Source organism: Equus caballus, chromosome 11, assembly GCF_041296265.1.
Source record: "Equus caballus isolate H_3958 breed thoroughbred chromosome 11, TB-T2T, whole genome shotgun sequence".
Lineage (NCBI taxonomy): Eukaryota > Metazoa > Chordata > Mammalia > Perissodactyla > Equidae > Equus > Equus caballus.
In genome coordinates this window covers 39737133-39764787 of record NC_091694.1, presented here as the reverse complement: position 1 = coordinate 39764787, position 27655 = coordinate 39737133, and the positions used below count along the sequence as shown (strand labels likewise).

Sequence of the window (27655 nt, the reverse complement as noted above, 5' to 3'; positions counted from 1 at the left end):
ATTACAACAGCAAACACAGGTAAAACAATTCAGGTGCTCAAGAACAGTGGGATGATAAGTAAATGATTATATGTCCTTTTGAGAGAAATACTTTGCAGCCATTATAATGATGGCTATGGAGTGTATATAAGAAAAGAAGAACATGCTTTCAGTGGAATGTTAGGTGAGAATACAGACCTGCTTATACTGTATCTTTACTGCTTTAAAAAAATGCAACAAAAAACCAGACCCATGAAATCTATACGCAGAAAAAGAGATCTGAAAAAATATTCCAAAGTATTAAGCTCCAGATGTCTTTGCTGCTTAAACTTTTATTCTTTCTATTTTTCTGTCCTTCCCGAGTTTACAGTGATGCACGTGTATAACTTCTGAAATGGACAGATGACAAAGACTTTGCGTAGTACTGTAGGCGGTGATGAAGAGTACAGACTCAGAGAAGGATGTGGGCCTGAATTACAGCCTGGTGTGTAGGTAAGTCCTCCCAGTGTCAAATCCTCACAGGGAAAATGGGGACACATCACACTTAATGGGCAGGGTTGTGTGGGGGTTAATTTACTAAAATTAGTGGAACAAAATAGGGGCTCTGTATCTATTGAAAATGACTGAATGAATTATTATTAATCAAATGATACCTGGAAGGGGATGAGGGGGCAACTTCCACCCTCACCTTCCGCGTGTGACCGGATATTTATTCATTCCTCCATGTATGTTTATGAAGTGTCTACCATGTGCAAGAAATAGCGGTAAGGGAATGGTTTCTGTGTCATTCACATGAGCCTCATGTGACACAATGAGTTGAGGAGAGAGAACGTAAATTGGGGAAAAATTGGGCTGTGTGATTGAGAGAATAAAAAGTGGAGTAAGATGGGAAATAAATCTATTTATCAAATTTTTAAATTGTTTATTCCATTTAACCCTCACAAGAGCCCTTTGAAATTGGCATGCTTTTCATCCCACGTTGACAGACAAGGCTCTGGCGGGGATGGTGTGCGGATTCTCACTCTGCTTGCCGCTGGCGAGACCCTGGACCCCTAAGCAGCCTCAGACTTATTCAGCAGGTGTGCTGGGCTTGTGCTGGAGGTTGAAGGAGGTCCTCAGGGGCTACTTGAAGAGACCAGTCGTATAAACATGGAAGATTTTAGGCTGAAAACAGTACTGTCACACTGGGATCAGAAAAGGGGGAACTGGGCAGGGCCCTCCTTTTATATCAAATTCAACTTCCTCATTTTACAGATGGACACACTGAAGATTCAGAGAGGGAAAGTAACTTTCCTAAGGTCACACAGGATGTTAATCAGCTGTTAGTTCAGGAGGAAGTAAATCAGAACAGGCTTTTGGAGGTGGTGAGCCGCCTGCTTCTCAAGAAACTATGACTTAGAGCGTTGAAGCACAATCATTCACTCAACAAACATTTGCTGGGTGCTTCCTGGGGGGCCACTCCTCTGTTGGGCATCAGGGATATAAAAATGAGGGATTTGGAAGGTGGCCCCAGTACAGTGGAGGGTCAGAGATGCAAACAGACTGGAGAGTACGAGGTGGTGAGTGCTCCCTGGCAACAGGTGGGAGCCTGGGGACTTGGGAAGGAAAGCTGGGTTGTGAAATGATGGATGAGTTACTGAGGGGACCTGGAGGAAGGTGGTAGGAGGTGAGAAGAGCATGGGCAAAAGCCAGGAAGCTTACGTGAGCAAGCACGGCTCTTCAGAGGACTGACAAGCCATTTGTGATGGATGGCTGAAATATAGAGTTTTGGGGAGTAAATGATGGGCCAAGCTCCTGGCTGCGCTAGGCCTGGACAAGGATTAGAAGATGGGAAACCTGCTGTCAAGGAAGGATTAGAACCCAGGAGTCAAGAGAACTTCTGTGTGTGAATAACTCCGACGCACAGCAGAAAGTGCCGAGAGCCACAGACAAAGCCGATTCAGTGAAAAGACCTCACTTCCCGCTGTGGCCATCTGAGAAGGGTTCCTGGAGGAGGCGGCATTTGAGGTGAGCTTGAAAAGAGGTGTTGGGTTTGTACATGAGGAGCTAGAGGAGGTGGACTTCTGAGAAATGGAAATGAAACAGCCAAAAGTTCAGAGTCAGGAAGCCGCAGGGCACAGTGAGGGGCTCTGTTTGTCAGAGCATCACATGAAGTATGAACCAAAATCACAGGAGGCCTTGAACTTTGGCATCATGAAACCATACTTTAGTTTTTAGATAACAGGGAGCCATGGAGGATGCCTGAGTGAGGGTGGGGCAGGCTCAGGGATGGCTGTGAAGTCTGACTCTCCGGAATGCCTCAGTTGTCTCAAACGTGCCTGGAACTCCCATTAGGGTAGGGAGAGGCAGAAACATGGAAAAGTTTAAACAGAAGAGAAGGGAACACTCAGGGTTAATGGTTAGTGAGGTAGAGGATGGAGGTGGGCCAGGACAGGACCAGTTATACCTTCAAAGCCACTTCCAGCCCTGGTGGTTGGGAGTCACTTCCTTAATGCCTCATCTGATGAGGTTGGCTGTTTCCGGGAACCAGGCGGCCGCTGCAGAACAGCCTGGGCCCAAAGCAAGGGGAGGATTAATGAGTTGTACTTGCAGCACGGGGTGCCAGGGAGACAGGACGCCTGTGCGAGACCCTGCTTCTGACCTGAGGGGAGGAGAGAGCAAAGACTCTTGACCGCTCAGACGACCCGGAGAGCACAGGACAGGGTCAAGCCTGGTAAGACAGATCCTCTGTGAGTGGCTGTGGCTTCTGGGTGACAAGACTGGAGAGAGAGGTGAGTGACCAAGAAGATACAGGCCTAGGGTGACCAACCATTCCAGTTTTAGCATGGAAAGTCTCATGTCCCAGGAGACCCTTCAGTCCCAGGCAAACCAGGGTGGCTGGTCACCCTAGAGGCCACAGAAAGTAAGGGATGGTGAATTTGAGCCATTGCGGCCCAGCCCCAAACCCTAAGTTGTTGAATTTAGTGGCATAAAGCTATTAATCATTTTCTTTTATTACCCTTTTCATATCTACAGAATCTGTACTGATGTCACCTCTCTCCTTCCTAATATTGACAACTTGTGTTTTTTCTCATCATCCTGGTTAGAGATTTATCAATTGTCTCAATCTTCTCAAAAAAGCATCTTTTGACTTCATTGCTTTTCTCTCTTTTTATATTTCACTGATTTCTATTCTGATCTTAATTATTTCCTTTCTTGTGCTCACTTTTGATTTAACTGGCTCTTTTGTTTCTAGTTTCTTAACATGGAAGCTGAGGTCATTGATTCGAGACTTTTCTTCTTTTTCTAATATAGGGATTCATTTCTATAAATTTCCTTTTTAGTACTGCTCTAGTGGCATGCACAAATCCTTATAGGATAGAATTCCATTTTTATTCAGTTCAAAATACTTTCTAATTTCCCTTTTGGTTTCTTCTTTCACTCATGGATTAATTAGAGGTATGTTAGTTAATTTCTCAATCTTTGGGGATTTTTCATGTATCTTTCTGTTATTGATTTCTAATTTAATTCCATTACGATCAGAGAACATCCTTGCATGGTTTGAATCCTTTTAACTTTATTGAAATTTGTTTTATGGCCCAGAGTATGGTCTATCTTGGCAAATGTTCTGTGTGTACTTGGAAAGAATGTGTATTTTGCCATCGTTGCAAAGAGCGCTGTACAAACGTCCATCAGGTCGACTTGGTCGGTAGTGTTCAAATCTTCTGCGGCCTTGCTGGTTTTCTGCCTGTCTGTCCCATCAATTATCGAGAGAGGGATTTTGAAATCCCCAACTATCACTGTGGATTTGTCTACTTTGCTGTTCTATCAGTTTTTGCTTTATGTATTTTTGAAGCTCTGCTATTAGATGCGTCAAGGTTAGGACTGTTGTATCTTCTTGATGAATCGACCCTTTCATCATCATAAAATGACCTTCTCTATCCCTGGTGATATTATTTACTCTGAAGTCTACTTTGTCTGATATTAGTATAGCCGTTCCAACTTTCTTTTGACTGGTGCAAGCGTGTTGTACATGTTCCCATCCTTTTCTTTTAAGTATCTGCATCTTTATAATACATTTTTTTGGTCATCAGTACAGTGTTGGGATTTGCTTTTTTTACTCAGTCTGACAATCTACTTTTTAATGGTCATGCTTAAACCATTTTCATTTGATGTGATTATTGATGTGTTAGATTTTAGTCTATCATCTTGCTATGTGTTTTTTGTGTCCCATTTTTTGGGGGGAACATTTCTGTTCCTCTTTCTCAAATTTTATGCCTTCCATTAGGCTAATTGAGTATATTTTGTAATTCCATTTACACCCTTTGTTGGATCATTAGCTATAACTTTTGTTTTGATATTTTAGTGGTTGCTGTAGGGTTTATAGTGTGCATCTTTAACTTATCTCTCTTTACCTTCAAGTGATATTATAATGCTTCATGTACAGTATAATAATCTTATAATAGTATTCTTCCATCTTTCCTCTCTTGGCTTATATGCTATTGCAGGCATTCATTTTGCTTATATATATGTCGCAGACTTCACCACATATTATTATTTAAGCAGTCAGTTATCTTTTAAATAAATTTAAATAATAGGAAAACATCTTATATATTTACTAATGTAGATACCATTTCGGGTGCTCCTCATTTCTTTGTGCAGGTCCGTATTTCCATTTGGTGTCATTTTCCTCTTGCATAAAGACTTTCTTTAACATCTCTTGAAATACAGATCTGCTGGAGTTAAGGATCCACTGGATCCTCAGCTTCTATATGTCTGAAAAAGCCTATATTTTTGGAAGATATTTTCACTGGAAATATAATTCTAGATTGATGGTTTTCTTATTCTTTCAGCTGTCTTCTTATTTGCATTCTTTCTGATGAGAAATCTACTCTGATCCTTATCCCCCGGCCTTGGGCAGTTTTCTCACAAGCATACCCCGTCCTGGGCCTGAACCATGAGGGGACCCTCTACAGAGCTTCGGGTCCCCTCTGCAGTCCCCTTCTTCTCGATATTCCGTCCTGGGCACTCTAGCTGCCTTGGTCTTCCTGGACTCTGAGCTCTGTGTCCGCAACTCAGGGAGTCCACGGGGCTCTGCCTGGGTCCCCCTCCATACATTGTGGCCTGGAAACTCTCTGAAGGATGTAGGCTGGGGTCGTCATAGGGCTCACCGTTTTTTGTTTCCCATCTCTCTTGGGATCACTCTTCTTTGTTGTCTAATATTCAGAACTCTTAAAAACTGTTGTTTCATATATATCTATATATTTTTTGGTTGTTTTAGGCGAGAGGGTACATCTTGGCTGAAAGCAGGAGTCAGAGCCTCTGCCTCCACCACCAGTCCGAGCCATCTCGACACCAGGCTCACTTTACTTTTCCCAAGTAAAGAGCAGGTTGGAATCAGGCGTGCCTGACTTTATCATGTGTCATTGCCTCTCCATCTGGAAAAGAGTGATGTAACTCCTTCAAAACAGAAGTACTTGCATAGTTATTACCAAGTGTGATTCTCTCAAGAGCCAAGTGAAGAAATCGGCATTATTAGCCCATTTGACAGGTGGAGAGTCTGAGGCCCAAAGCGGTATAGTGACCTGCCCGTGGCTACCTAGACAGCGAATGGCAGAGTCAGGACCACACCCGGCGCCCCCGTCCTCCACTCGGGGCTGTACTTGCTGCTTCCTCTCTTCCTCGTAGCAAGGCAGCAGGCGGGGAGCTCAGCTTTCCTTTCTGATCTGTCATGGCACACACATTTCCCCAGTGGGAAGAGGATGAATAATCCCATCCCCCACTAGAAGACACGCAGGAAAACAGTCCCACAAGGAGTGCCATCCTGGGCGGGTATGTGCTGCCGAGATGCACAGCACGTACGGGACAATCTTGAGTTTTTTGACTGTTGCTATGGTGTGTGGACAAAACGAGAGCGTGTTTCCTTGGAAAATTTCATCAGTGACTCATCCTCATTTCTGCAAGGACGGATTGAAGAAATGGGTAAGCCTGGGGGAATGACCCTAATAATAGCAATGTTTGCCACCTTTCAGGAAGCGGGGTGTTATCATTAAGTGGCTTCTTAAGAGCTTGTGAAATACAGCAGAATCGATCACATTCGGAGAGAAGCTGGCATTAGAAAGAGACGGGGAGCTCTGAAATGACTTCTTTTTAATCGAGGCTTTCATTTCCTCCTGGTTACCAGGAAATCTGCCACACAGAGCTATCAGAAGGCCCTGGCCCCTTCGGTGGCCTGTGGGTGTGGAAAGAGAATGGGCTTTGGAAGCTGGAAAGTCTCGGTTTGAATTGCATCTCACCACTACTGAGCCTTAGCTTCCCCGTTTGTAAGATGGGCACAGGGAAGTCCATCATGCAAGGTGGTTGTGATGAGGCAGCTCGGATGAAGTAGCTGGCGCACGGTGCTCACTCATTACCACCATCACACCAGTGGCCCTGAGAGTCTAACAACAAAGAATGATGGCCTGGATGATGGTACTTTCACTCAATGAACTGTGATGGAACGCTACAACTGATGTTGCAGAGATCTCCTCAGCACAGGAGAAGATGCTGATGGGAAATGATGCTGAGGGACCAAAGGAGGAAACAACCTCACATCCAATGAACCACCTGGACTAGAGATGATGGTCAAAGCCTGCCCCACCCAGAGCCCGACTGAGAAGGCCACATGGGCTCCTGACAGGTGGAGGATGTGAGGAGGTAGAACCATGTGTCAATGTGGCAGCAGGGTCAGGGACCCCGCCAGCAGAGGGAGAGGACAGAGGATGCAAGGACATCACTCGTGGCCTCTGAAAGAAGAGAGAGAGGGGAGAGAGAGGGAAGGAGAGAGTGAGGATAACAGGGCAGGGAGAGAGAGGGGGAAGAGAGGGGAAGAGAGAGAGAGAGAAAGAGAGAGACAGACAGACACACACACATATATATGGAGTAAGAAGAGAGAGCAGCTCCTTGCATCTGGGACCCAGGAACCACAAGGCGTGCTGTCTGTGTTCTCTAGGAGCCCCTCTGCAGCCTTCAGGAACCATGGCCCCTTGCTTGGGTTGGCCTCTGAGGCCACCTGCTCCTTGCAACTCCAAGAGCCCTAACTAAGACAGAAACTGCCAATAGAGTGGACAGAGAGAAAACTGCAAGGAAAGATACCAAAGCACAACTATTCCTTCCTCAAAGTGGGAGTTCTATGGGTTATTTTCTTCTATTTTTGTATTTTCCCCCCAAATTTTCTACAATAAGCATATATTAAGATCTTCATGGGAAAAGAGAACAAAAGCACAGCCCACAGGACCTGCGGTGGCAGTGGCTGTTGGCTCTTTCTCAGGCCCACATTGGCCCTGCCTCTCTCTCCCTCCTTCTTGGGGGCGCTGTGCCTGTGCTGGATGCATGTCCACGTGGACCGCCTCCCCTTTGCCCAGGTCTTCTAGTAATATCCATTTCCTGAGCTGATCTTTCTTCCCCTGCACTTGGGGCTCCTCACAGCATCTGTCCAGGGGAGGCCTCATTCCATGTGTGAGTTCTGCCCTCTCTGAGTTCCTCCTGGCCTGCTCTCCTGGCTAGAGCAAAAGCAGAACACCCTAGGGCAACTGAAGACAGTATTTCTAAATGGTTAGAGCCCTAGGCTTTGGTGTAAGCTGATCCCAATTCCAAGCTGTACCACTTCCTAGCTGTGTGTCCTTGGGCAAGTTTCTTAACTTCTCTGTGCTCCAGTTTTATTTTCTGTAAAATGGTTTCCAATCATTTTTATCTTATTAGACTTGAGAGGCATACCTGTGATAATGGGTATGACATATTTAGAAAGGTTCTGGACTCAATAAATACCATTTATGATTCCTTGAAAGTCTTTTCCACAGAGTGATGTCTCCTACGCTGCTCTGGCCCCTCTAAGAGGTGGGGAGGCCCGGCTCGTGCTCCTCCTAATTGAGGTTCTACATGTGGCTAAACTCAGCTTCCTCTCTGCCATCTGCCATCACTAAGTGCCATTGTCCCCCATCATCCTTCACCCTTTGGGTCACAGAAGCAGCTGCCCCCAGTGATGAGGGTGGGGCTTGACCTCAAGAGCAGCCTGGCCGCTCCAGGTGGAGCACCCCTCACCTGGGCTGGGTCTGCTCCTGCTGCTGGCTCCCTTCAGGCCTGTTCATGGAGCTCTGGGGGGCTCAGTTCAGTTCAACTCAATTCAGTAGACATGGACTGAGCCCAGGGACAGGGGCTGGGGCATGCACAGGAGTAAGTCTCATCCCAGAGACAGACACATGACAAGTGACAGGGCTGGAAATGCGGGACCCGTTGTCTTTATAGTGGGGTAGGGAGCTGAGAGTAGGGACTGAAACTCAGAGTGGGGACCTCCCTGTGATGCAGCCCAGCAGTGAGGGCATTGAGGGGAGAAGAGGAGAGCACAATTTTAGGAGCTGTGGATGGTTCGGGATGGCAATCTCATCAATCCAACCCAGTCTAATTCAACCTCATCCAACCCGTTGGGCTAATTAAATCCATCCCACACGGATGGAGGATCGACATGGCGCGGGGATCTGTGCTCGTCAACCGTCTTCGGGAACTCTGCACTCTGACCCAAGACCTAGGCGGGGGGGCACTTTTTTCTTTTAAATTAACTTTAAAAACAGATAAAAATCTCTAGAAAAGTTGCTTTTCCTAAAAGGGAAACTTCAGAGCTGCAGGCCTTTCCCTATGGCCTCTGTGTGTGCTGGCAGCAGAAGCAGGGTCCAGGGGAGGCTGTCCTCTGGGGAAGGTCTTGCTGCACCAGCCTAGACAGGAGGCTGTCCCTGGGTGGAGAAAGCAGCCCCCCATCCCTGCCTTACGTGAGCCTGTCTGTCTGTTAGACGTCGGGTCCAAACCATAAAGCATATTCGTAAATAGCTGCATTATGCACATCCTTAAAAACTCATGCACAATTAGTACATGAATATACAAATGCATTCTTGTTATAAATATTCCAGGGATCCAGAAAGAGTAAAAATCTTGCACACTCAATTCTGTGCCCTTCCTCCGAGCAGCTCTCTGTGTGGTATGCATCTCTCAGAATTTTTCTGTGTGCTACTATGCATACATGTGAATTTATAAATATATGGTTTGGGTTAGCGTGTGGGTATTTTTAATACAAATGGGGCCATATGGTACGTATTGTCCTGTAACATGCTTTTTTCACTTACCAATAGGTCTTGGAAATTTTCCCCAAGGGACTCCCAGGTCTTTCTTACTCGGTTTAGCTGTGGTAGGTGGGTGGGGGGAATACATATGCATTTGCCCCCTTCATTTAATCACCGCATATTGATGAACACCTAAGCTGTTTATAAAGTTTTGCTCTCACAAACAGTGCTGCAGAAAAGATCTTTGTCCATGCTTCTTGGGATCCGTGTGTAAGCGTTTCTTTAGGGCAGATTCCAAGAAGTGAAATTGCTAGATTGAAGGGGATGTATTTTTTTTTTTTTGCTGAGGAAGATTTGCCCTGAGCTAACATCTGTTGCCAATCTTCCTCTTTTTTGCTTGAGGAATAGCCCTGTGCAAACATCTGTGCCGGTCTTCCTCTATGTGTATGTGGGTCACTGACACAGCATGGCTTGATGAGCAGTGTATGTCCATGCCCGGGATCCAAACCCATGAACCCAGGCAGCCGAAGTGGAGCACACCGAACTTAACCACTATACCACGGGGCTGGCCCCTGTGCTTTTTAGTTTTAATGGATCCTCCTAAGTCCCCACCCATCTCTCTAGCCCAAAGTCTCTGCTAGAGCCTTTACACTCCCCTCAGCAGCTGTCTCATCCGCCCTCTCCAGAGATGGGGGGCTTCTTGGCTGGGGTCTTGCTCCCCTTCTGCTTGCTCCTTTTCTAGTCCTCTTGGCTCTTCTACAGACCTTGGCCAAATGCCATCTTCCTGTCCTGGCACCCATTGCATCAAAGGCCCCATTTTAAGGACTCTGAGTGCTATCTCAAAGCATAAAGCTGATACATTGAGGCATGATGGCTCTCATTTCAGAATGACTTTTTGTTCCACAATAGGCTCTGCTGCAGGGTTTGGAGCAATCCATTACCCAATATTGACTAAGCCTGCAATTCATTCATTCATTCATTCATTGGTTTGCAGCGTTAGATTCTGTGCTGGCTGCCGTGGAGCCGTTGCCTTCAAAGGGCATGCTCTCATTGGATGGAGCAAGACATGCAAATAGCATGTGTTATTGGGTAAATTTATATTAATAGCCAGCTGGCTGTTTTAAAGGCTCAAAAAAAGAGAGATCTCAGTAGGTGAGAGACCAGAGATGCTCTGGAGATAGAGCAGTCTAACCGATCAGCACTACGATTTACCAGCCCACAGCGAATGATTACTGGGGCTGTCCAGCCTGTTTGTCACAACATAAAGAAATGCAGCGACTTCTCTGTCCCTGGGCAACAGCTGTTTTCAAGCGTGAAGGAGGAGGGGAGAAAGAGCCAAGGGATGTCTTTTCCAGGTTCTCCTTGCCCCGCCCTGGCCAAGGGGGTGTGACGGTCAGCAGGACTGTGCATATTCATTCATTCATTCATTCTGCTTGATATTTCTAAAAGATTTGTTTGTGATCATCTAACCTTCCTCATTGGCAAAAAAACAAACAAACAAAATGATGAAATGGCTTTCAGCTTGACTATGGAAGTGTCCTCTACAGATATTTTTTTCCTCTTATGAAAAAAAAACATCAGAAACCAAGGCCACGCTGTTCAGAATTCAGATAGCGAGCTGCTCATGAATCAAAAGATAACGTAGTACTGGGCAGCAGGACCCAACCAAAGAATATTCTGATTTATTAACTTGTCTCCTGAGTAAGATAAAGTAGATGAGTCATTAGACATTGGGCCTCCTTTCCTCTGCCTGGGTCCGAGGAGGAAATAAGCCATTGAAAGATCAGCAACTGGCTTCTGGGGTCAGACCCAGGGCAGGGAGGGGCCGGGAGACGCTAGTTCTGCCCTGACGGAGGCTAGTGTGGGTGGGCACCCCAAGAAGTCTAGACTTTGGGCCAGGCTTGGAGTCGCCATGACTGTTGGTACCGTTTCTGGCTTATCCCTTTTTCCCTGAACTCAGTAAAGGGACTTTTCTTCTTTTTAGTTCCTAGTGTTAAAGACTGTTTAATTCAGTCACATCGTATCTGAAGGCTAAGCAGAGCTGAAATGGACTGTAAATTATTGAAGTTAGCCCTCAGAGATCATTCTACAGCATTCCGTTCATCCACTCTTCCATCTAAGAATTATAAGACCTGGCATTTTCCCTTGAGAAGTTTATAGCATACTGGGGGCATATTACACAGACTCACAGAGCTCTTAATCTGTGACTGATCGTTTGTTTGTCTGCTTCTCTCGCTAGATCGCAAGCTCCGTGAAGGACCAGGTTCTCTGCTGTATTCTCATCCTAACACAGAACCCGGCACATGGAGATGTTCAATAAATGAATGAGTCAGCAGGAAATGATCAAGGAGCGGGGCAGGAGGGCTCAAGGCTTCGTGTGGATCAGAGGGGGACAGCCGGAGAGCAGTGGGATATGACCACTGGGAAGGGTGACAGCTGGACCAGGATGTGGAATTTGGACTTTATTCTTTGGGTTGGGAAAGACATTAATGGGTATCAAGCAAGAGAGTGACATGATGCAGTGGGCTGTTTCTTTCTCTTTCGTGTTTTCATTTACACATTCATTCCATTCAATACGATTTATCAAGCATCTTCTATATGTAAGGCACCCTATAAAATGCTGAAGTCTAGAGAACAGAACTAAGATAGAATTGGATCCTCAGAGAGCTCACAATCTGGTCAGGGAGAGAGATAAGTAAACAGATGATCAAAATGGGTAAGTTTTATGCTAGAGATTCACACAGTACACGCCAGGATGGCCTTCTGGAGGAGGTGACATTTGAGCTGAATCTCGAAGGACACATACGAATTAGGTGGGACACATACGAAAGAAAGGGTGGGAAGGGTGTTGCTGGCAGGGAGGGAGAGGGGAGAGCACGTGATGCTCGGGAATGACTGTACACAGTTTACACGGCTGGTGCTTTGTGTGGGAGGCTGGGGGAGTAGAGAGAGAGGCTGCTGGAAAGGTAGGCAGGGGCCAGAGCAGAAAGAGCCGTGAGGAGATTCCCTGACTCCATCCTGTGGGTAATGAGGGAGGGAGCTGCTCAGATCTGTATTTTAGGAAGATCACGTTGATGGGGAGAATGGCTCATTCTGCCACAGAGAGGGGCAAGATGGGCAGCAGGGAGACCAGCCAGGCAGCCGTTGTTCTTATCCAGGTGAGGAAACATGAAGCACTGAATTAAAGTAGTGTCTGGGGTGGGGGATAATAACAGCTAGCATTTACTGAGCACTTACTGTATGCCGAGAACTGTTCGACATGCATGCATTCACTCGCTCAGTCCTCCGGCTACCCTCTGAGATAGGAACTGTCATCATTCCCATTTTACACATGAGGAGAATGAGGCACAAGGTCGCCACCTGGTGAATACATATTTGTACTCAGCTATTTACAGGGCTGGGGCATTCAGGGGCAGCGGTAATTTCGGGGTACAGGTGTGGGAACAGGGGAAGAGGATGAGCTCAGTTTCGACTGTTAATTTGAGATGCCACGTTTGGGGACATCTGGATCACTGGGGCTGCAGCTCAGGAAAGAGATCTGGGCTGGGGGTAGTGATCTGAAAGTCATGGTAAAGGGCGAGCTCATTCAAGGAGACTGCAGACCGAGAGAGGCCAAAACAGCATCCTGGAGAGCCCATCATCTTAGGGTGAACAGAGAGGGAATTGCTAATGAGGAGGACTCCGGAGGAGTGGGCAGAGGGCTGAGAAGAAAACCAGACCAGAGTGGAGAAGAGGTCTCAGGGAGGGCGTGGTCAACAGTCCACATGCTGCTGAGACACCAGGTGGGACGGACTGAGGAGGGAAGGGTGTCTGTATGGACAAAGATCGGGTGTAGCCACAAAGACATCACGGGTGATCTTGAAGAAAAGCTTCAGTGGGGTGCTAGAGGTGGGTTGGGAAGTGAAAAGGAGGTGAGGAAGTAGAGATAAGCAAGTCTAGAGAACAGTTTGGAGACTCTTTGTTAGGAAGGAAAGGAGAGGGAGAGGCTGCAAGGCAGAAGGGGAGGCAGGATAGAGTGATTTTACCTCCTTCTAAGGCCTGAGCGCACATATATATATATATATATATTTTTTTTTTTTTTTGGTGAGGAAGATTGGCCCTGAGCTAACATCTGTGCCCATCTTCCTCTACTTTGTGTGTGGGACGCCTGCCACAGCATGGCTTGCCAAGTGGTGTGTAGGTCCCCGCCCAGGATCTGAACCAATGAACCCTGGGCCGCCGAAGCAGAACTTGTGAACTTAACCACTAAATCACTGGGCCAGCCCCTTAAGCATATTTTGTGTGGACTCATTTTTGGATTCCCCCACCAGTGCTGAGCACCAATGGGTTCATCCTAGCCCATCAACCATTCTTCTCTTCCCTCCTCTACCCTCTGCCATCACTCCCACCTTGATAAAAACAAGCTCTCATGGTGTAGAAAAAATGGCGAAAACCTGACTATTGGTGAAACCGTGTGGGGATCTGAAGATATTTCTACTTCAGAGGCTGAGTGACAACAAGTGGTTAAGTAGATAAGCTAGGAGATGCTTAATTGGTTCTTATTTTCATCCTTTTATGGGAAATGACGTACCCTGTTGGTCATGGAGGGAACAGCCACATAGCAGGCTAGTCTGCCTTCTGGCACCTCCCTGGTGCTTTCTGGAGCATAACTGGATGCTGCCATATTTATGTGGCTCCAGATTTGGCAGTTTGGAAGTTTCTGAAGGCATGTGTAACAGGTTCCCTCCCCTGCCTTGAGAAAAACTACTGGGCAGGCCTCCATTTCTAATGGGGCCCATGAAGCAGATAAGGACCATGGATCTGGCTGTCAGATTGACAAATGAGTCTTCTCTTTTGAAAGGCACTTAGGAAGTTGTATTTAGAAGCTCGAGAGGAGCTGTCAAAAGCAGCCGTGGGGTACCCTACCCAACAGCTGGGCCTGTTTATTTGGGGTAGGGTGGGGATACTGTTTCTCATCGTGAGCCAAGGTGGGATTCCTTCCAAATGTGGGAAACGTGGCCAACCTATGCCAAAGGCAAAAGCTTAGGCTTCTGTAGGAGCCAACTGGGCCCACACATCCTGCCAATGACCTAATTGGGGCCAACAGAACCCAGGCATTTGTGTTTGCCTTTATTTACAGCCAAAAACAGGCTGGTGGGCAGCTGCTCGAGGCAGGGTGTGGTGTGACAATGAGCATGTTCCTGGTACTTTGTATACAGCCCGGGTGAGGAAACAACACGGAGTCCAGGTTGTGGAATGGAACCCTTGTCGTTCCCAGTGGTTCCAAACTGGTAGTGGAAGGGGTTCGTGGTGAGAGTGGAATGCCTCTGGGCAGGGATTTCCATCCCTTGCTCCCCAAGGTGTTTCTGAGAACCTCAAATATAAACCCAGGACCTTGTTTTCCAGAGAATTTCCTAAGCAATGAGGCTGGTGGTCAACCAACCACCCAGGATCTCCAGGTTCATTCTCAGGCCTACCAAGACGTACTGGCAAGGTGGTTGAATAAATATTTGATGAATACTTGGATAAACATTTAGAAAACAAGAGTTGCCTCCAGGCTCTTTGAGGAGCTGGTAGGAGATGATAACAGTCTTCTGATATCAAATCATGACTAGGGGTTCCAGCAGGATTAACAATCACCCTAAATTAGGGGCAAAGGGTCCAAGTGGTGAAGTCAACTTTGAAGACAGTTTGTCTTGTGCCCTTCCCACTTGAACACACCAGCGTTGCACTTGCACAGAGATTCACTCACTCATTTAATTCTCCCCAAATTCCAGAGTTCTGTCCTGGCCCTCTCGTCTGTTCCATCCACTCACGTGTACCCAGGTGGCTTCCAGATCTATAGCTCTAGCCTTGACCCCTTTCATGAGGTTTTGGTTTCATGGAAGTCTCTAAGTTTGCGGCCAGAAATGATACAGATATCATCATCTATCACAGGCTGGCTTAGCCTCAGGGAGGAAGAGGGAGCTCAGGGAAGATTTTAATAGGAGTTTTGGCAGGGGTGGGGGTGGGGAGGCAGGGAGAGCAGTAGGGTGTAGCATTGAGTGCTAGCTGAGCATAGAGTGCATTCATCCTTTCAACAACGCACATTTACTAAGCTGATATATAAGCAAGACACTGGGGATATAGAATCTGAAAGACACAATCCTGGCTCTCAGGGGGCTCCCAGTCTATCATGAGACAATGGCTGATGGGAGCTAAGGAAGGCAGTTCTTAAGAGGCAGGTGTAAGGACCGGTGATGCACAAGGGGAGGGAAGTCCTACAAGGAGAGGTCTGTATCTCTCAGGAGTGTGACAGAATTGCCAAACAACCCACTTCATTCTGTGGGTGCTGCAAGGCTGGGACCAGGTCTTGCTGATCTTCGTTTTCCCAGCACAGTAGATGCTCAGTGAATATCTGCTGAAGGAATAAATGAACGTACAAAGTGTTGTACAGAGCAACTAGCTGCTCCTTGGGGAGTGGCGGGATGGGAGGGGGAAGGTCTTAGAAGAGACCATGATCTTTGAGCCGTATTTGGAAATAGGAATAGGCCTTTGGTAGACAAGACAAGGAAGGGATTCTGGGCAGAGGGAACAGTGGCTGCAAATGCACAGAGGCAGGCATCAAAGAGCATGGAGTGGCAGATTGTCCTCCAACACTGAAATGTAGGGTACATGTTGGTCAATCACAGGCAGATGATGAGGCTGGAGAGGGGGTGGGGCCAGCTGAACAGAGCCTAAGAAGCCATTCTAAGGGGTTGGGTTTTGCAAATTACAGGAAGTCTGAGGATGTAAGGGTTTTATAGGTGGGGTAGCGACGTGACCACCAAGTGCGTGGCCTGAGGAAGGAGCACTACTGAGGAGCGGACCCAGACCCTCTCTTGTAAAGTTTCGGGTCTGCTATTTACCCCAGTTCATGCTTCTCTCTAGTAGGCACCCAGGTCCTGCCTCCCAGACCCAGGGAGGGAGGTTTATCTCAGACATCCTTGTCACAGTTTACCTTAGCACCCTACGCCAGCTGGCATGACGGAGGGAGTCAGCAGCTGGCAGAGCAGGGAACGAGTGCAAAACTGATGTCGGCCCAACTTCCAGGGGACACCTGTGTGCTTGAGTGACACAGGCAGGACCCCCCCCCAGACTGTCAATGCTGGAGGCTCTTTGAGGTCATCTAACTGAGCCCTCCCATTCTGCGGACGGGAAACCCGAGACCCAGGGACGGAAGCAGGCTGTCCAAAGTCCCACTGCACAGTCAGAGCTAGGGTCCAGGCCTCCGGGCTCCTGGGCTGCTTTTCTCTCCACACACAGATCTGGCTTCAGAGCTGAGCCCTGCTGCTCCCCTAGCTATGACCCCTCAAGCAAGTTAACTAACCTTGCAGTTTCGTCATCAGAACTTGGAGATATCAAGACTTCCCCTGCGGGGTTGTTGTGGGGGATTAAATGAGATAACGTGTGTCAAGTGACCCTATAGGTAAATGCCTGGCAGGTAGTTAGTAGTAATTATCACCATTCTCCCCCTACGGGGCATTTCTCAGGTTGGCCAGGAAGGCAGGAACACACCTGGGCTTAATTGGGTTTAGAGCAAACGCTGATTAAAAACAGTAATCTTTGCTCTGCATTATAGACCAGTAGTGTGTTCTTTTGGGTACCAAATAAAATGAAAAAAATATTGATAGCCATGTGTGTGTAGTTTTGCACGAGTGGGATAATTTTTTTCTTTGAGGAAGACTGGCCCTGAGCTAACATCTGTGTCCATCTTCCTCTAGTTTATATGTGGGACGCCTGCCACAGCATGGCTTGATAAGTGGTGTGTAGGTCTGCACCCAGATCTGAACCGGCGAAGCCTGGGCTGTGGAAGTGGAATCCACAAACTTAACCACCACACCACTGGGCCGGCCCCGTGGGTGGGATGATTTTGACCACGCAGAAGGCCTTTCCCATTCACAAAGGGACGCGTGGCAGGATTCCTTTACGTCACCAGTTCCTCTTGGGGCTCTCACTCAGGAGGCACTTCCCTAGCATGATTCACCCCAACTTTCCAGGAAAAGACCCCCTGCTCCCCATGGTCTTGTCACCACTGGCCTTCTTGCAAGATTTTGAGCTGAAGCAGCAGATTCCTGGAATGGGAACGATGCAGCCACTATAGACTATAAGACGGGCCATGATTTTAGGTGCCCCCAAGAAAGGAAAAGCACTGCCAATTGTAGCTGTGAGGTGCCATTGCTTGGGAAAGGAATTTCGGTTTCAAAAACATTACCATGTGACAAAAATAGGAATCCTAGAATCAATGAAATGCGGTGTTTGAGGACCAGGGTCAGCTGGATAGGTTAGTACCAATGGCAGAGGGAGAACATAGACATGGGGGCCCATCCCCAAATTCTACTAGCCTTAACATTATTTAATTATTATTTTTTCTTTGTGAAAGAAACCACTAATATGTAGGCTCTGTAACGAAAGACACTGGGCTCTGTTTTGTTCACCACTGTATCCCCACCACTTCCCTCATAGTAGGCATTCAGCAGATATTTGCTGAATGGATAAATAAAACAAAGCCACGTTCTAAAACACGTAGAAAACCCAGAAAAGAAAGTGAATCATTCATAATTCCCCCACTGTGGGTATTTTGGCTTATTTCCTTTGAGTCTTATTTCCTATGGATATGCTCTTTTATATACATGTAAACATAATGTATTATTAGATTTAGCTCCGGGATGTGTTTTTGTATTTCTCTATTAATATAAATGAAATGATGAAATGAGATGATGCGGAAATGCTTTTAAGATGGTAAAATGTTTAACCAAATATCTTATTATTAGTTATAATAATCATAGCAATACTGATATGAATGAGGCTGACTTTCTGAGAATATACTTCAAAGCAAACGACGAAGTTGCCCTCTGAAGCTGAGAATATGTTCTGCTCCTGCTCACCATGGGGAGTCCCTCTGATTCCTAGTGGGAAGATAAAGAGATTTAAGGGCTCTTAGAAATCACCAGTTCCAACTTCCCATCCAGCCCAGAAATTTCCTCAGTGTCACTAAAGGAGGGAAAGCAGAGATGGGGGAGGAATGAGCACTTCTCTCCGGCCGATGACAAACAGCAATCTACAAAGAACTTCCTTCTTTCCACCCTTCGCTAGCAGTGAAATGAAGTTACACAGTGGGTTTCAAAGAACGCTGTTCATTCTGCAGACAAACAGCAATGTGGACGCCAGAGATGGCAACACAGGTCAGTCAGTCCTGATAGGTGTGGCAGCTACATTCAATAAGCCACAAAGTCAGATTTGGCTTGGATGGCTAGTCAAAAATTCACCTTTAGATATGAATGCAAACTGGTGCAGCTACTATGGAAAACAGTATGGAGGTTTCTCAAAAAATTAAAAATAGAAATACCATATGATCCTGGTATCCCACTACTGGGTATTTATCCAAAGAACGTGAAATCAATAATTCAAAAAGATTTATGGTCCCCTATGTTCATTGCACCATTACTCACAATAGCCAAGACACAGGAGCAACCCAAGTCCCCATCAGTGGATGGGGATGAGTGGATAAAGAAGATATGGTACATATATACAATGGAATACTACTCAGCCATAAAAAAGACAGAATTGTGCCATTTGTGGCAACACGGATGGACCTTGAGGGTATTATGCCAAGTGAAATAAGTCAGACAGAGAAAGACAAATACCATACAATTTCACTCATGTTGAAGATAAACAAAGAAACACACGGATAAGGAGAACAGATTGCTGGTTACCAGAGGGGAACGGGGGAGGAGTGAGGGCTAAAGGGGTAAAGGGGCACACGTGTATGGAGACAGATAAAAACTAGACTACTGGTGGAGAGCACAATGCAGTCTATGCAGAAGCTGAAATATAATAATGTACACCTGAAATTTACAGTCTTATAAGCCAATAAGATCTCAACAAAAGAATTAAAAACAAACAACAATTCACGTTTAGATAGTCAAGAATTCAGGTACAAGCTCATTAGTCTAACCCATGCCTGGATCTTTGAAGGGAGGAGGGGTTACTCGTACAAAACGCCGAAGGGAGGACTGAAGAGTTTCTCTCCTTGACCAAACTCCAGCCAGGCCCCTCTGAGCCTTCTTCTCAACTAGGCCTCAATAGTGGCCTATAAGCTTGAACAAACACTGTTGTAGTTTCTAACAGCTCAAAGCTGCACCCCTAGGATGACCCTGGCCCCTTAAAGTCCCTGCCTGAGAAAACTCAAGGCTGCCAAAAGAATTTACTATTTGTTCCTGCCAACACCTGAAGATAAGGTCTCCGCCTCCCCGTCTCTGTGGGAAGGTAGGAGCCTAACTTCGGGAAGCGCCAGTCAGCAAACTGTTTCACATGGTTTCACAGGGTTTCACATGGACCAATCCCTTCTTCCCACCTGTAATTTTTCACTTCCTTGACTCTGCTCAAGCCCGCTTTGTTCCCTGTCCTTCATTTTTTCTTTGAAATGCCTACTCACCTCTGTACAAACAGCAGCTGAGTTCAGCTCAGGCTGAATCCTCCACCCAGTTGCAATGGTGTATTACTAATTAAAACCTGTCCTTGCCACTTTCACCAGCGTCCAGCTTTGTTTAGCTCTGACAGCACCCCAAGACTGGCTACGACACCTTGGCTAATAGCTCAGGCTCTGGCTCACCCAGACTGCCTCTCTCTTTGCACGCCTTCACCTGCTAGTCTGCGTTCTCACTCTTCCTGACTCGAATCCTTAGCCCTGAACCTGGCTCCCTGTCATCTACTTTGTGCCTTCCTTCTTCGTCCTTAAAGATGAGGTCTTCTGGTTACACTGCTTGGGTCCCACCTTGCACACCTTTGCTTACTCCACTTCCACTCACCCTGTCTCCTCAGTCTCTGGGGCCCGTAGAGGCCGGGCCAACCTCCCAGCCTCCTCTGCCCTTGCCTCAAAGCTGCTACGTGCTGCCACCCGCTACGTGCTGCAGCGGAGGCTGATCTTGGCCGGTAGCCACTGCTGGGGCATTAAGCACAGGGCCCAGGTCCTGAGGCCTGCACCATCAATGCTTTCCCAGAGATTAAAAAATACAGCTCGCTTACAGATTTAAAACCAGTTTCTAATGCAGAATATTATTTTATAATGGCTAAACAGGTGTGATCAGTACTAGATGAAAGAGGACATTTGAGCCAAATTTTAAAAACAAGCTGAGCTCGTAAGTTCCACGTGTATCTCCCTGCTGACTCTTCCTCCACTGTTCTCCCTGATTCTTCCCTTCTCACCCTGAGAGCCGAGAGCTGGTGCCTCCTACCGCTCACTGACCTGACTCATGTCAGACGTGAGGCTGGGCCAGTCCTCACCCCATGGACATGCAGAGTTGACACAGCAGTCCTGGCTGGCTGGGAGAGTGCCTTCTCTGGTGCGAAATCAGAGAGAGGAGGCAGCAGCCGAGGCTAGAGGTCTCCCTCCACTTGAGCTCTATTACAAGACTGAAGTCCCCATTCCTCTTCCTTTCTGCAGGCCACTTTGCATTGTATTCACACAAGTGATGAAACGTCAAACCCTGGTTAGCAGTTTCCCTGAGCATCCACTGTCCCCTGACACCCAGCCTCCCCCTCTGAAAGAATTTCCCCCCCCGAAAGAATTTCCCCCCCAGAATGTTCTGGAAAAAACCCTCCAACCAATTCAACGAAAAATAAAATAAGCTGGGTTTCCCTCACACCCAATTTTAGGAACTAACAGGGGGTACAGGAGAATGGGCTTATGAAGGTTAGCAGACTCCTGTCTCCAGTTTCAGGGTGAGCCCCTTTCCTGAGCCCAGCCCTGCTCCAGCCTGTTAGGTGGATTCAGAGCCTTCCAGGAGTGGGAATGCCATTTCTCCTCCTTGTGCCTCTGCAGGTGACTGGGATAGGCCAAGGAGCACTGATCCGGGGAGCCCAGGGAACTTACCCTCTGCTCCTGTGTGGCCACGAAAGTCTGGAACCCTGGAGCCACCCCAAAGCCCAGCTCTTGGATGAAAGGTGGCTCGGACTGACTGTGGATCTGAACTTTCACTCCTGCTTCAAACGTCGTTTCCTCTGAAAGAACAAAGATGGACAGAGGCACGGGTCAGCGACAACAGGTGCTCACGGAATCCTGGGACTGAAAAGCTGGAAGGGACACTAGAAAGGCCAAGTGGAGGGCAGAATAATGGCCCCCAAACTGTCCACATCCTCATTCCTGGAAACGGTGACTATGTTACCTTAGGTGGCAAAAGGGACACTGCAGCTGTGATTAAGTTAGGGATCTCGAGATGGGGAGATTATCTTTGACTATGCAGTATAATCACAATGGTCCTTATAAGAGGGAGGCACGAGGGTCAGAGTCAGAGAGAGAACGGAAAAATGCTTTGCTTTTGGCTTTGAAGATGGAGGAAGGAGTCACAAGCCAAGGGATGTAAGTATTTTCCAGCAACTAGTAAAGACAAAGGCAATGGATTTCCCCCTAGAGCCTCTAGAAGGAACACAGCCCCCCTAAAACCTAGATTTTACCCTAGTGAAACCGACTTTGGACTTCTGGCCTTCAGAACTGTACCATAGTGAAATTGCATTGTTTGAAGCCACTAGGTTTGTGGTGATCTGTTATAGTAGCAATCAGAAGCTAATTCAGATCAGTTAGGCCAATTTCCTGCTTCAGCCTCCAAAACTGTAGAATGGGATTAGAAAGTGAGTCCAGCACCTTTATTTTATTTACTAACTTCTCTGCTGGACCATGAGCTGAAGGCGAGGAGAACAGGAGGAGGAAAACAGGATGACACAGCAGTAGAAAGAAAAGCACAGGGCTTGCCTGTGTGCCACGGTGCCCGCCCCTTGGATCTGCAGGAGATGGGCAATTAGGAGAGCAGCTTCTGCCTTTTTTCTTTGGCAGGAGAAAAGGCCCTTGGCAGTGGGAGGTGGCAGGGGTGGCAGAAGGTGGTGGGAAAGCAGAGCCTGGCTCCTCCTGTATGTTGGTGTTCAAAATTGCTGGAGAGTGCGCCTATGGGATATATCAGCCTTTGCTGGGGCTCCTTCTCTGTCTTACTCTTTCCAAATAGCCTGCAGAACGAGCTTTCCAAAATGCAAAGCTGTGTCACTCTCTCCTGTGCTTATGAGAAGCCCAGTCTCCTTAACCTGCTCCTGTTCCAGCCTTGCCCTGGGCAGCCCTCTGCTTCGTGGCACCACGCGGTCCAACCCTCCAGGGCTGCCCAGACTGGTTGTTACTCGTCCCTGCTCTGCATGGATGCACATGCATCTCTGTATGCCTGGAACGTCTTTCTACCTTGTCCACCTCACCATCTCCCTACTCATCACTGAAGATTCAACCCCAGCCCCACCCAAAGCAACTCCTTCTCTTGCTCTGATGTATTCTTCACATATTCCTGATAAAGCCTCTGCCACACCATGTAATAAACCTTTATCTGACGGTCTCTTCCATCAAGCTGGAGCGTCCTGAGGCCAAGTTCTGGACCTTCTCTATGGATCTCAGATGTCCCTGCGAGGGCCAGGCACATAGCAGGTACCTAGGGAACCCCTGCTGAATGAACAAATGAGAGATTTGTGACTCATACCTCACTCACTTATGATTGGCAAGGCCAACCTAGAGTCTAAATCAAGGAGTGTCCTAAAAGCAGAAAATGGGGAGAAGATGGGTAAATGCAGAAATGAAGGAAGATGGAGGTGGGGGGAGAAATGGAGGTCAGAGGTCAGAGAGGGAGGGATGTGTCAGCACTGGGGCCATAGCCTGGGAGAGTCTGGGGACACACACTGAAGCTGGCACAGAAGAGAAAGGCAAGGAAGGAAGGGTTGGGGCCAAGCATGGGAATGGGCAGGACCCACGGACAGCCTGGGACCAGTGACCAAGCGGAGGAAGGGGGTCCGGAGCTGGATGAGAATTCCCAGGTCGGGGGTACATGGAGAGAAAGGTTTAGTAGTAGACAGGGACCCGAGGGAAGGATAGGCAGGGCTTTCAAAGTCTAGATGAGCAGTCAGTGGCTGACACGGGGTTCAGGCAAAAGAGAGCCTTGGCCGAGAGCCCTTCCATCCTGTGTCTTCATGGAGCAGGCGAGAATCCCCGGCCATCCACGAACACATCCCCCTTCCATCCAGCAGTCAACCATTCTGTGATCTCTCTACCCAGATCACTCCGTCCAAACGCCTGCCCACACGTCCCTCTGTGCCTGTGGTTTTGTGTACCTCTCTCCCATAGGTGGTGAATGCCTCAAGAGGAGAGTGCTCCCTACTCATCCCAGAGCCCACTGCCTGGCCTTGGGTCTGACGGGCAGAGGAGAAGGGAAGCAGTCAGCTTTTAGTGGCTGTGTTCCTAAGGCCTGCCCAAAAGAGGGGCTGAGGAGAGGCCGGGGAGCCGGAAGAGCAGGCTCTGATGGGGAGAGGCGTGAACGGGGAGCGATGTTGGGATTACGAGGATGTGTGTGTTGGAATGAACTGAAAGCATGTTCCATGAGCTGCGGGGCAGAACGGGAGAGATGCCAACACTTGTTTTCCAGAGCTAGCTGAAGCTGCGTGCCTGCTACATAGCTGAGCTTAAGAAACCTTGGAGCCAGTAAGACAGGCTCAAAGGAGGGGTCCTGTGGCTTACGGGGAGAAATGAAAAATGAAGCCTTTCTGTCAGAAATGCTGCGAGTAACAGGCAAAGCAGAGAGGCCAGGCGTGCGTGCATTAGGGAGAGCCGCCTGAGGCTGATCAGACTGGGTGGGATTCGGAAGGGGAGATTATTCCAGAAGCAGCAGGAACGGGGGCAGAGTAAAATCCTAAAGTAGCGTCATATCTCTACAAACATCAATGACTGAATGCAAAGAGCGAAAGAAGGTGCTGGATAATGTTTCTGTTCTCTTTGGAACCAGCACTGTCCAGTGGAACTTTCTGCCAAGATGGAACATTCTATAATCCGTACTATCATATGGTAGCCACTAGCCACATGAAGGGTGACTAATGCAACCGAGGAACTGAGATTTTAATTAGTTAACTACTTAATCCCCCCAACCAGCTTCACTGAAGTATAATTGACAAATAAGACTGTAAGGTATTTAAAGCACACCACACGATGATTTGATGTATGTATACACCGTGGAAGGATTTCCCCCACCGAATTAATTAGCACATCCATCACGCCACATATTTATCTTTTTTTCCTTGCTTTACTTATTTTTAATTTAATTTAAATTTAATTCCTTACCTTCCATTTAAATAGGCACATGTGGTTAGTGACAACCTGGTGTCCAGCCAGGGCAGTGTAGCTGTAGAATGTCACCTGTGAGCAGTGCCCAGCCCTCTCAGAGCAGCGGGGAGGAGAGGACGCCACCACCATGCTCTCCTAAGCAGGTACCCCTGTGGGTCTCTCGTCTGGAGGTGGTGGGTGACTGGGCGGGGTTCTGAGCAGCAGGACTGGGCGCCTTCATGGCCAGCCCACGACTGTGGCCCCATGTCCTCTGTGGCCCTGCTTTTCACAAGGCACCACTTCCTCTAGCATCTCCAGGGAGAGTTTGTTTCTCTTCCTTCCTAGAAATGCCCTTGGCTTCCCTCCAGGCTTGTTCTCCAGTTTGACAGTGAACCACAGCCCCCTGCAGTGTCTGCCCCACATCCACTCTCAGTCTCCCACATTTCCTGACGCTGTCAGTGCAAATATGAAGACCTGATTAAGAGCTGGAGTTATCCAACACGGACCATTAGAGCCAAAGGCTCAGACTAGGTACCTCAGAGGTTCTCAAACTTGAATGCACACTGAGCTCACCCTGGGAGCTCCGGGCGATGATTCTGTGGACCAGCGCCTAGAAATTCCGATTCGGTCATGCCAGGCTGGAGCCGAGGAATCTGCATTTCCGGGGATTCTGATATAGGTTATCTGGAGTCAACCACATTTGGGCAAGCAGACATCTAGTCCAGAAAGGGGAAGCAACTTGCCCGAGGTCACACAGCATGTCAGGAGTATAGCAGTGGGTAGAGCCAGGTCTCCTGACTTTCAATTCAGCAATCTTTCTACTCCACTAGGGGTGTGGTTTACTTTGTGTGAGCAGACACCCTGGTTCACAGGTCGAGAGTTCTGAGTCGGGGTTGGAGAAAGAGAATATCCCTTCATTGTCTTATCCCCAAAGCCCCTAGCACGGTACCTGGGACAGTGCTCAATGATTGTCAAATGATGTCAATGCGTGAAGAAGTGTCCTCTGCCGAGTCTGTTCCCTACCCTTGGACCAGCTATGAGTGTGCCCAGGGTCTGGTTGGACACCAGGAAACACCCGCAGTGCATGCTGCCCAGCAACTAGCTTCCTCCACTCAGGAGGTCTCATCCACTGAAATGCAGGTGGGCTGCACACAAAGCAACAGCAACAGCAGCAACAGAAGAATAACAGTAACTGGGACCACCCATACCATTTTCGGGTCCCGGTGCAAAATGAAAACGTGGGGCCTCATTAAAAAACTATGAAGAATTTCAAGACAGCAGTAGCAGAGCATTAAAGCAAGAGTGTGGCCCTTCTGAGCACCGGGGTCTGTGTGACTGCACAGGTCGCACAGCTGGGAAGCCAGTTCTGCCAATCACCCAGATGGGTGCTGGACGGGATTGTCCACATCCTCATTGTCCTCTCACCACTGAATGATTCAACATTGCACTGCTTCAAACAGCGCAGGCCCCTAGTGCAGTGAAGGATTTGTTTATACATCACGAACACCACACAGGATTCAAAGCCCCAGGGAGAGGGAGAGAGAGAGAGCACAGAGAGAGGGAAGTTCTTACACACGGTGTTAGGAGCCCTTGCTAATTGAGACCAAGCTGAAACCCAGACAGCTTAACAAGAAAGATAATGTCGAATCAGGAGGAGGGTGGGAAACATGCTCAAGCTGCAGAATCTGGAATTTCCCAGCACTTTTCAGGAGCACGGCCATGGCAGCGCAAGGTGAAGTCTACCTGAGGAGTGTTTTCTGTATCTGCAGAAGGATTTGGGAGCTCCGTGCGGGGAGACAGGGAGCGACGGGGAGAATGCATAACGGGGCAGGGAAAGTACATCGCAATAAAAGAAGCTTAGATCCTTAATCTTTGCAAATCACAGGAAACATGCCAAGGAAATAAACACTGGAGAGGAGAAGGAAGGGAAGCTTCTCTGAAAAGCCAGAGGAATTTTCTAGGCTAAGGCAGGGATGTGCTGATACAAAGCAATCTTGTGTTGGATGAAACTGATTTTATCACAGTGGCTAGGACAGCTAGACCGAGAGGAGAGTGGGGGAGGGATGCCAGTCATATGGCGGGGGGAGGTCCCAGTGCACAACAGCTTCTGCCAGTCCTTCCACTCTGCCCTCTGCCCTGGGAGCTACACTCCTATAGACTATACGGATGGGTTCCCTTGCCCTCTGGCTTCTCGTTGGGTTCAGCCAATGGTGGGCCCAGGTGGGAAACCGGAGGGGAGATGGATATCCAGTCTCTCAACTCTACTTGCTGGATCACTGTGGTTAGCTGCAGGTCTCCTTGGAAAGCCATGGCTCTAGGTTGGGGGCTGGGGGGTCCTCTCCATATTGCCCTCTCTCTGGGGTCTGATACCAGCTCTTTTCCACCTCCCCTAGGCATGGTAATGGCTCTTCCTGCTGCCAGGCCCAGGCTGTGCACCATCCCACATGCCTTCCCTAAGCCTTGCCCACGCCTTTGTAAATAGTCCTTCATTAATCTTTTCTTGTGTTACCCAGCCCATGAGTACTGTTGATTTCCTGCCTGGATCCTGATTGGCAGAGCCCCCAGAGGGCATCTCTGAGAGACAGCAGGAGGCCCCTCTAGCACCACGCACTGAAGGACAGTCATAGTGTTTGAGCACTCTTAGTGATGGAGACCTCGCCACCTGCAGGGGCAGCCCATGGTTTCCAAAGTTCATCCTTATATTGAGTTGAAAACAGCCTGCTTATAGGTTTCCCCCCTGCTCCTAGCTCCACTCCTTCTTTCACTTGACATCCTTTCAGGGATCTGAAGATGCATACTGTGACCACCAGCGTCTTCTTGTTTCCATGCTAACTTCCTCAGAAGAACTTACCCCTGTGTGTGTTTGCTTCCGAGGCCTCGCTAGTAGAGGGACGTTGGCCTGGCCCGACTTCTGTGGGGAGGGGCTCGGGACCCTCTCCCCATCTCCCCCAGGACAGCCAAGGGCCCTGCATGGCGTATGGAGCTCCTGGGACTCACCTCACACACTGGGTGGGGCCAGGGTGGGCAAGGCTTGCACCCAGAGACAGGGTCCCCCTCTCCCAAAGAGGTGAGCCGGGTGTTCTGAGAGAGGTGGAAACCCAGGCTCTGCCACCTGGCAGGTCAGAAGCAGAGAGAGCCTAGGACAGTTGGTTAAATACCTGGGTCTCTGGGGTCAGGCAGGGCAAGGTGGAGTCCAGCTCTGGGACCTTTGGCAAGTTATTCACTCTCTTGGAGCCTCATTTTTCTACAAAATCTGCAGAATGGATTCGCACATTATAATGAATCCTTCTTCACAGGGCTATTGACGTTGCATACAAAGCCCTTAGCACAGAGCCTGGTGCTTAAGAAAAGCTCACTGATTTGTAGTGCTATCAGCATTGTTAATTCAGTGTCTGGCTTTCTACGAAATCCAGCTGGATCAGCGTCGTTTCACACTCCTCTTTCCTCATGCCACTCCCTGCACCTGGACTAATCCTTCCTCTCTCCCCTTCCA

General features: G+C 48.2%; 1 protein-coding gene across 2 annotated transcripts in view; it reads right to left on the bottom strand.

Moving 5' to 3' along the window:
• Nucleotides 1-27655, bottom strand: part of ASIC2 (acid sensing ion channel subunit 2) — a 996512-nt gene that overhangs the window by 49597 nt on the left and 919260 nt on the right. For both annotated transcript variants that reach the window (NM_001195635.1, XM_023651620.2), the window contains exon 3: nt 20920-21047. In NM_001195635.1, the coding sequence (NP_001182564.1) occupies nt 20920-21047 (128 nt within the window). The remainder of the gene's footprint in view (nt 1-20919; nt 21048-27655) is intronic.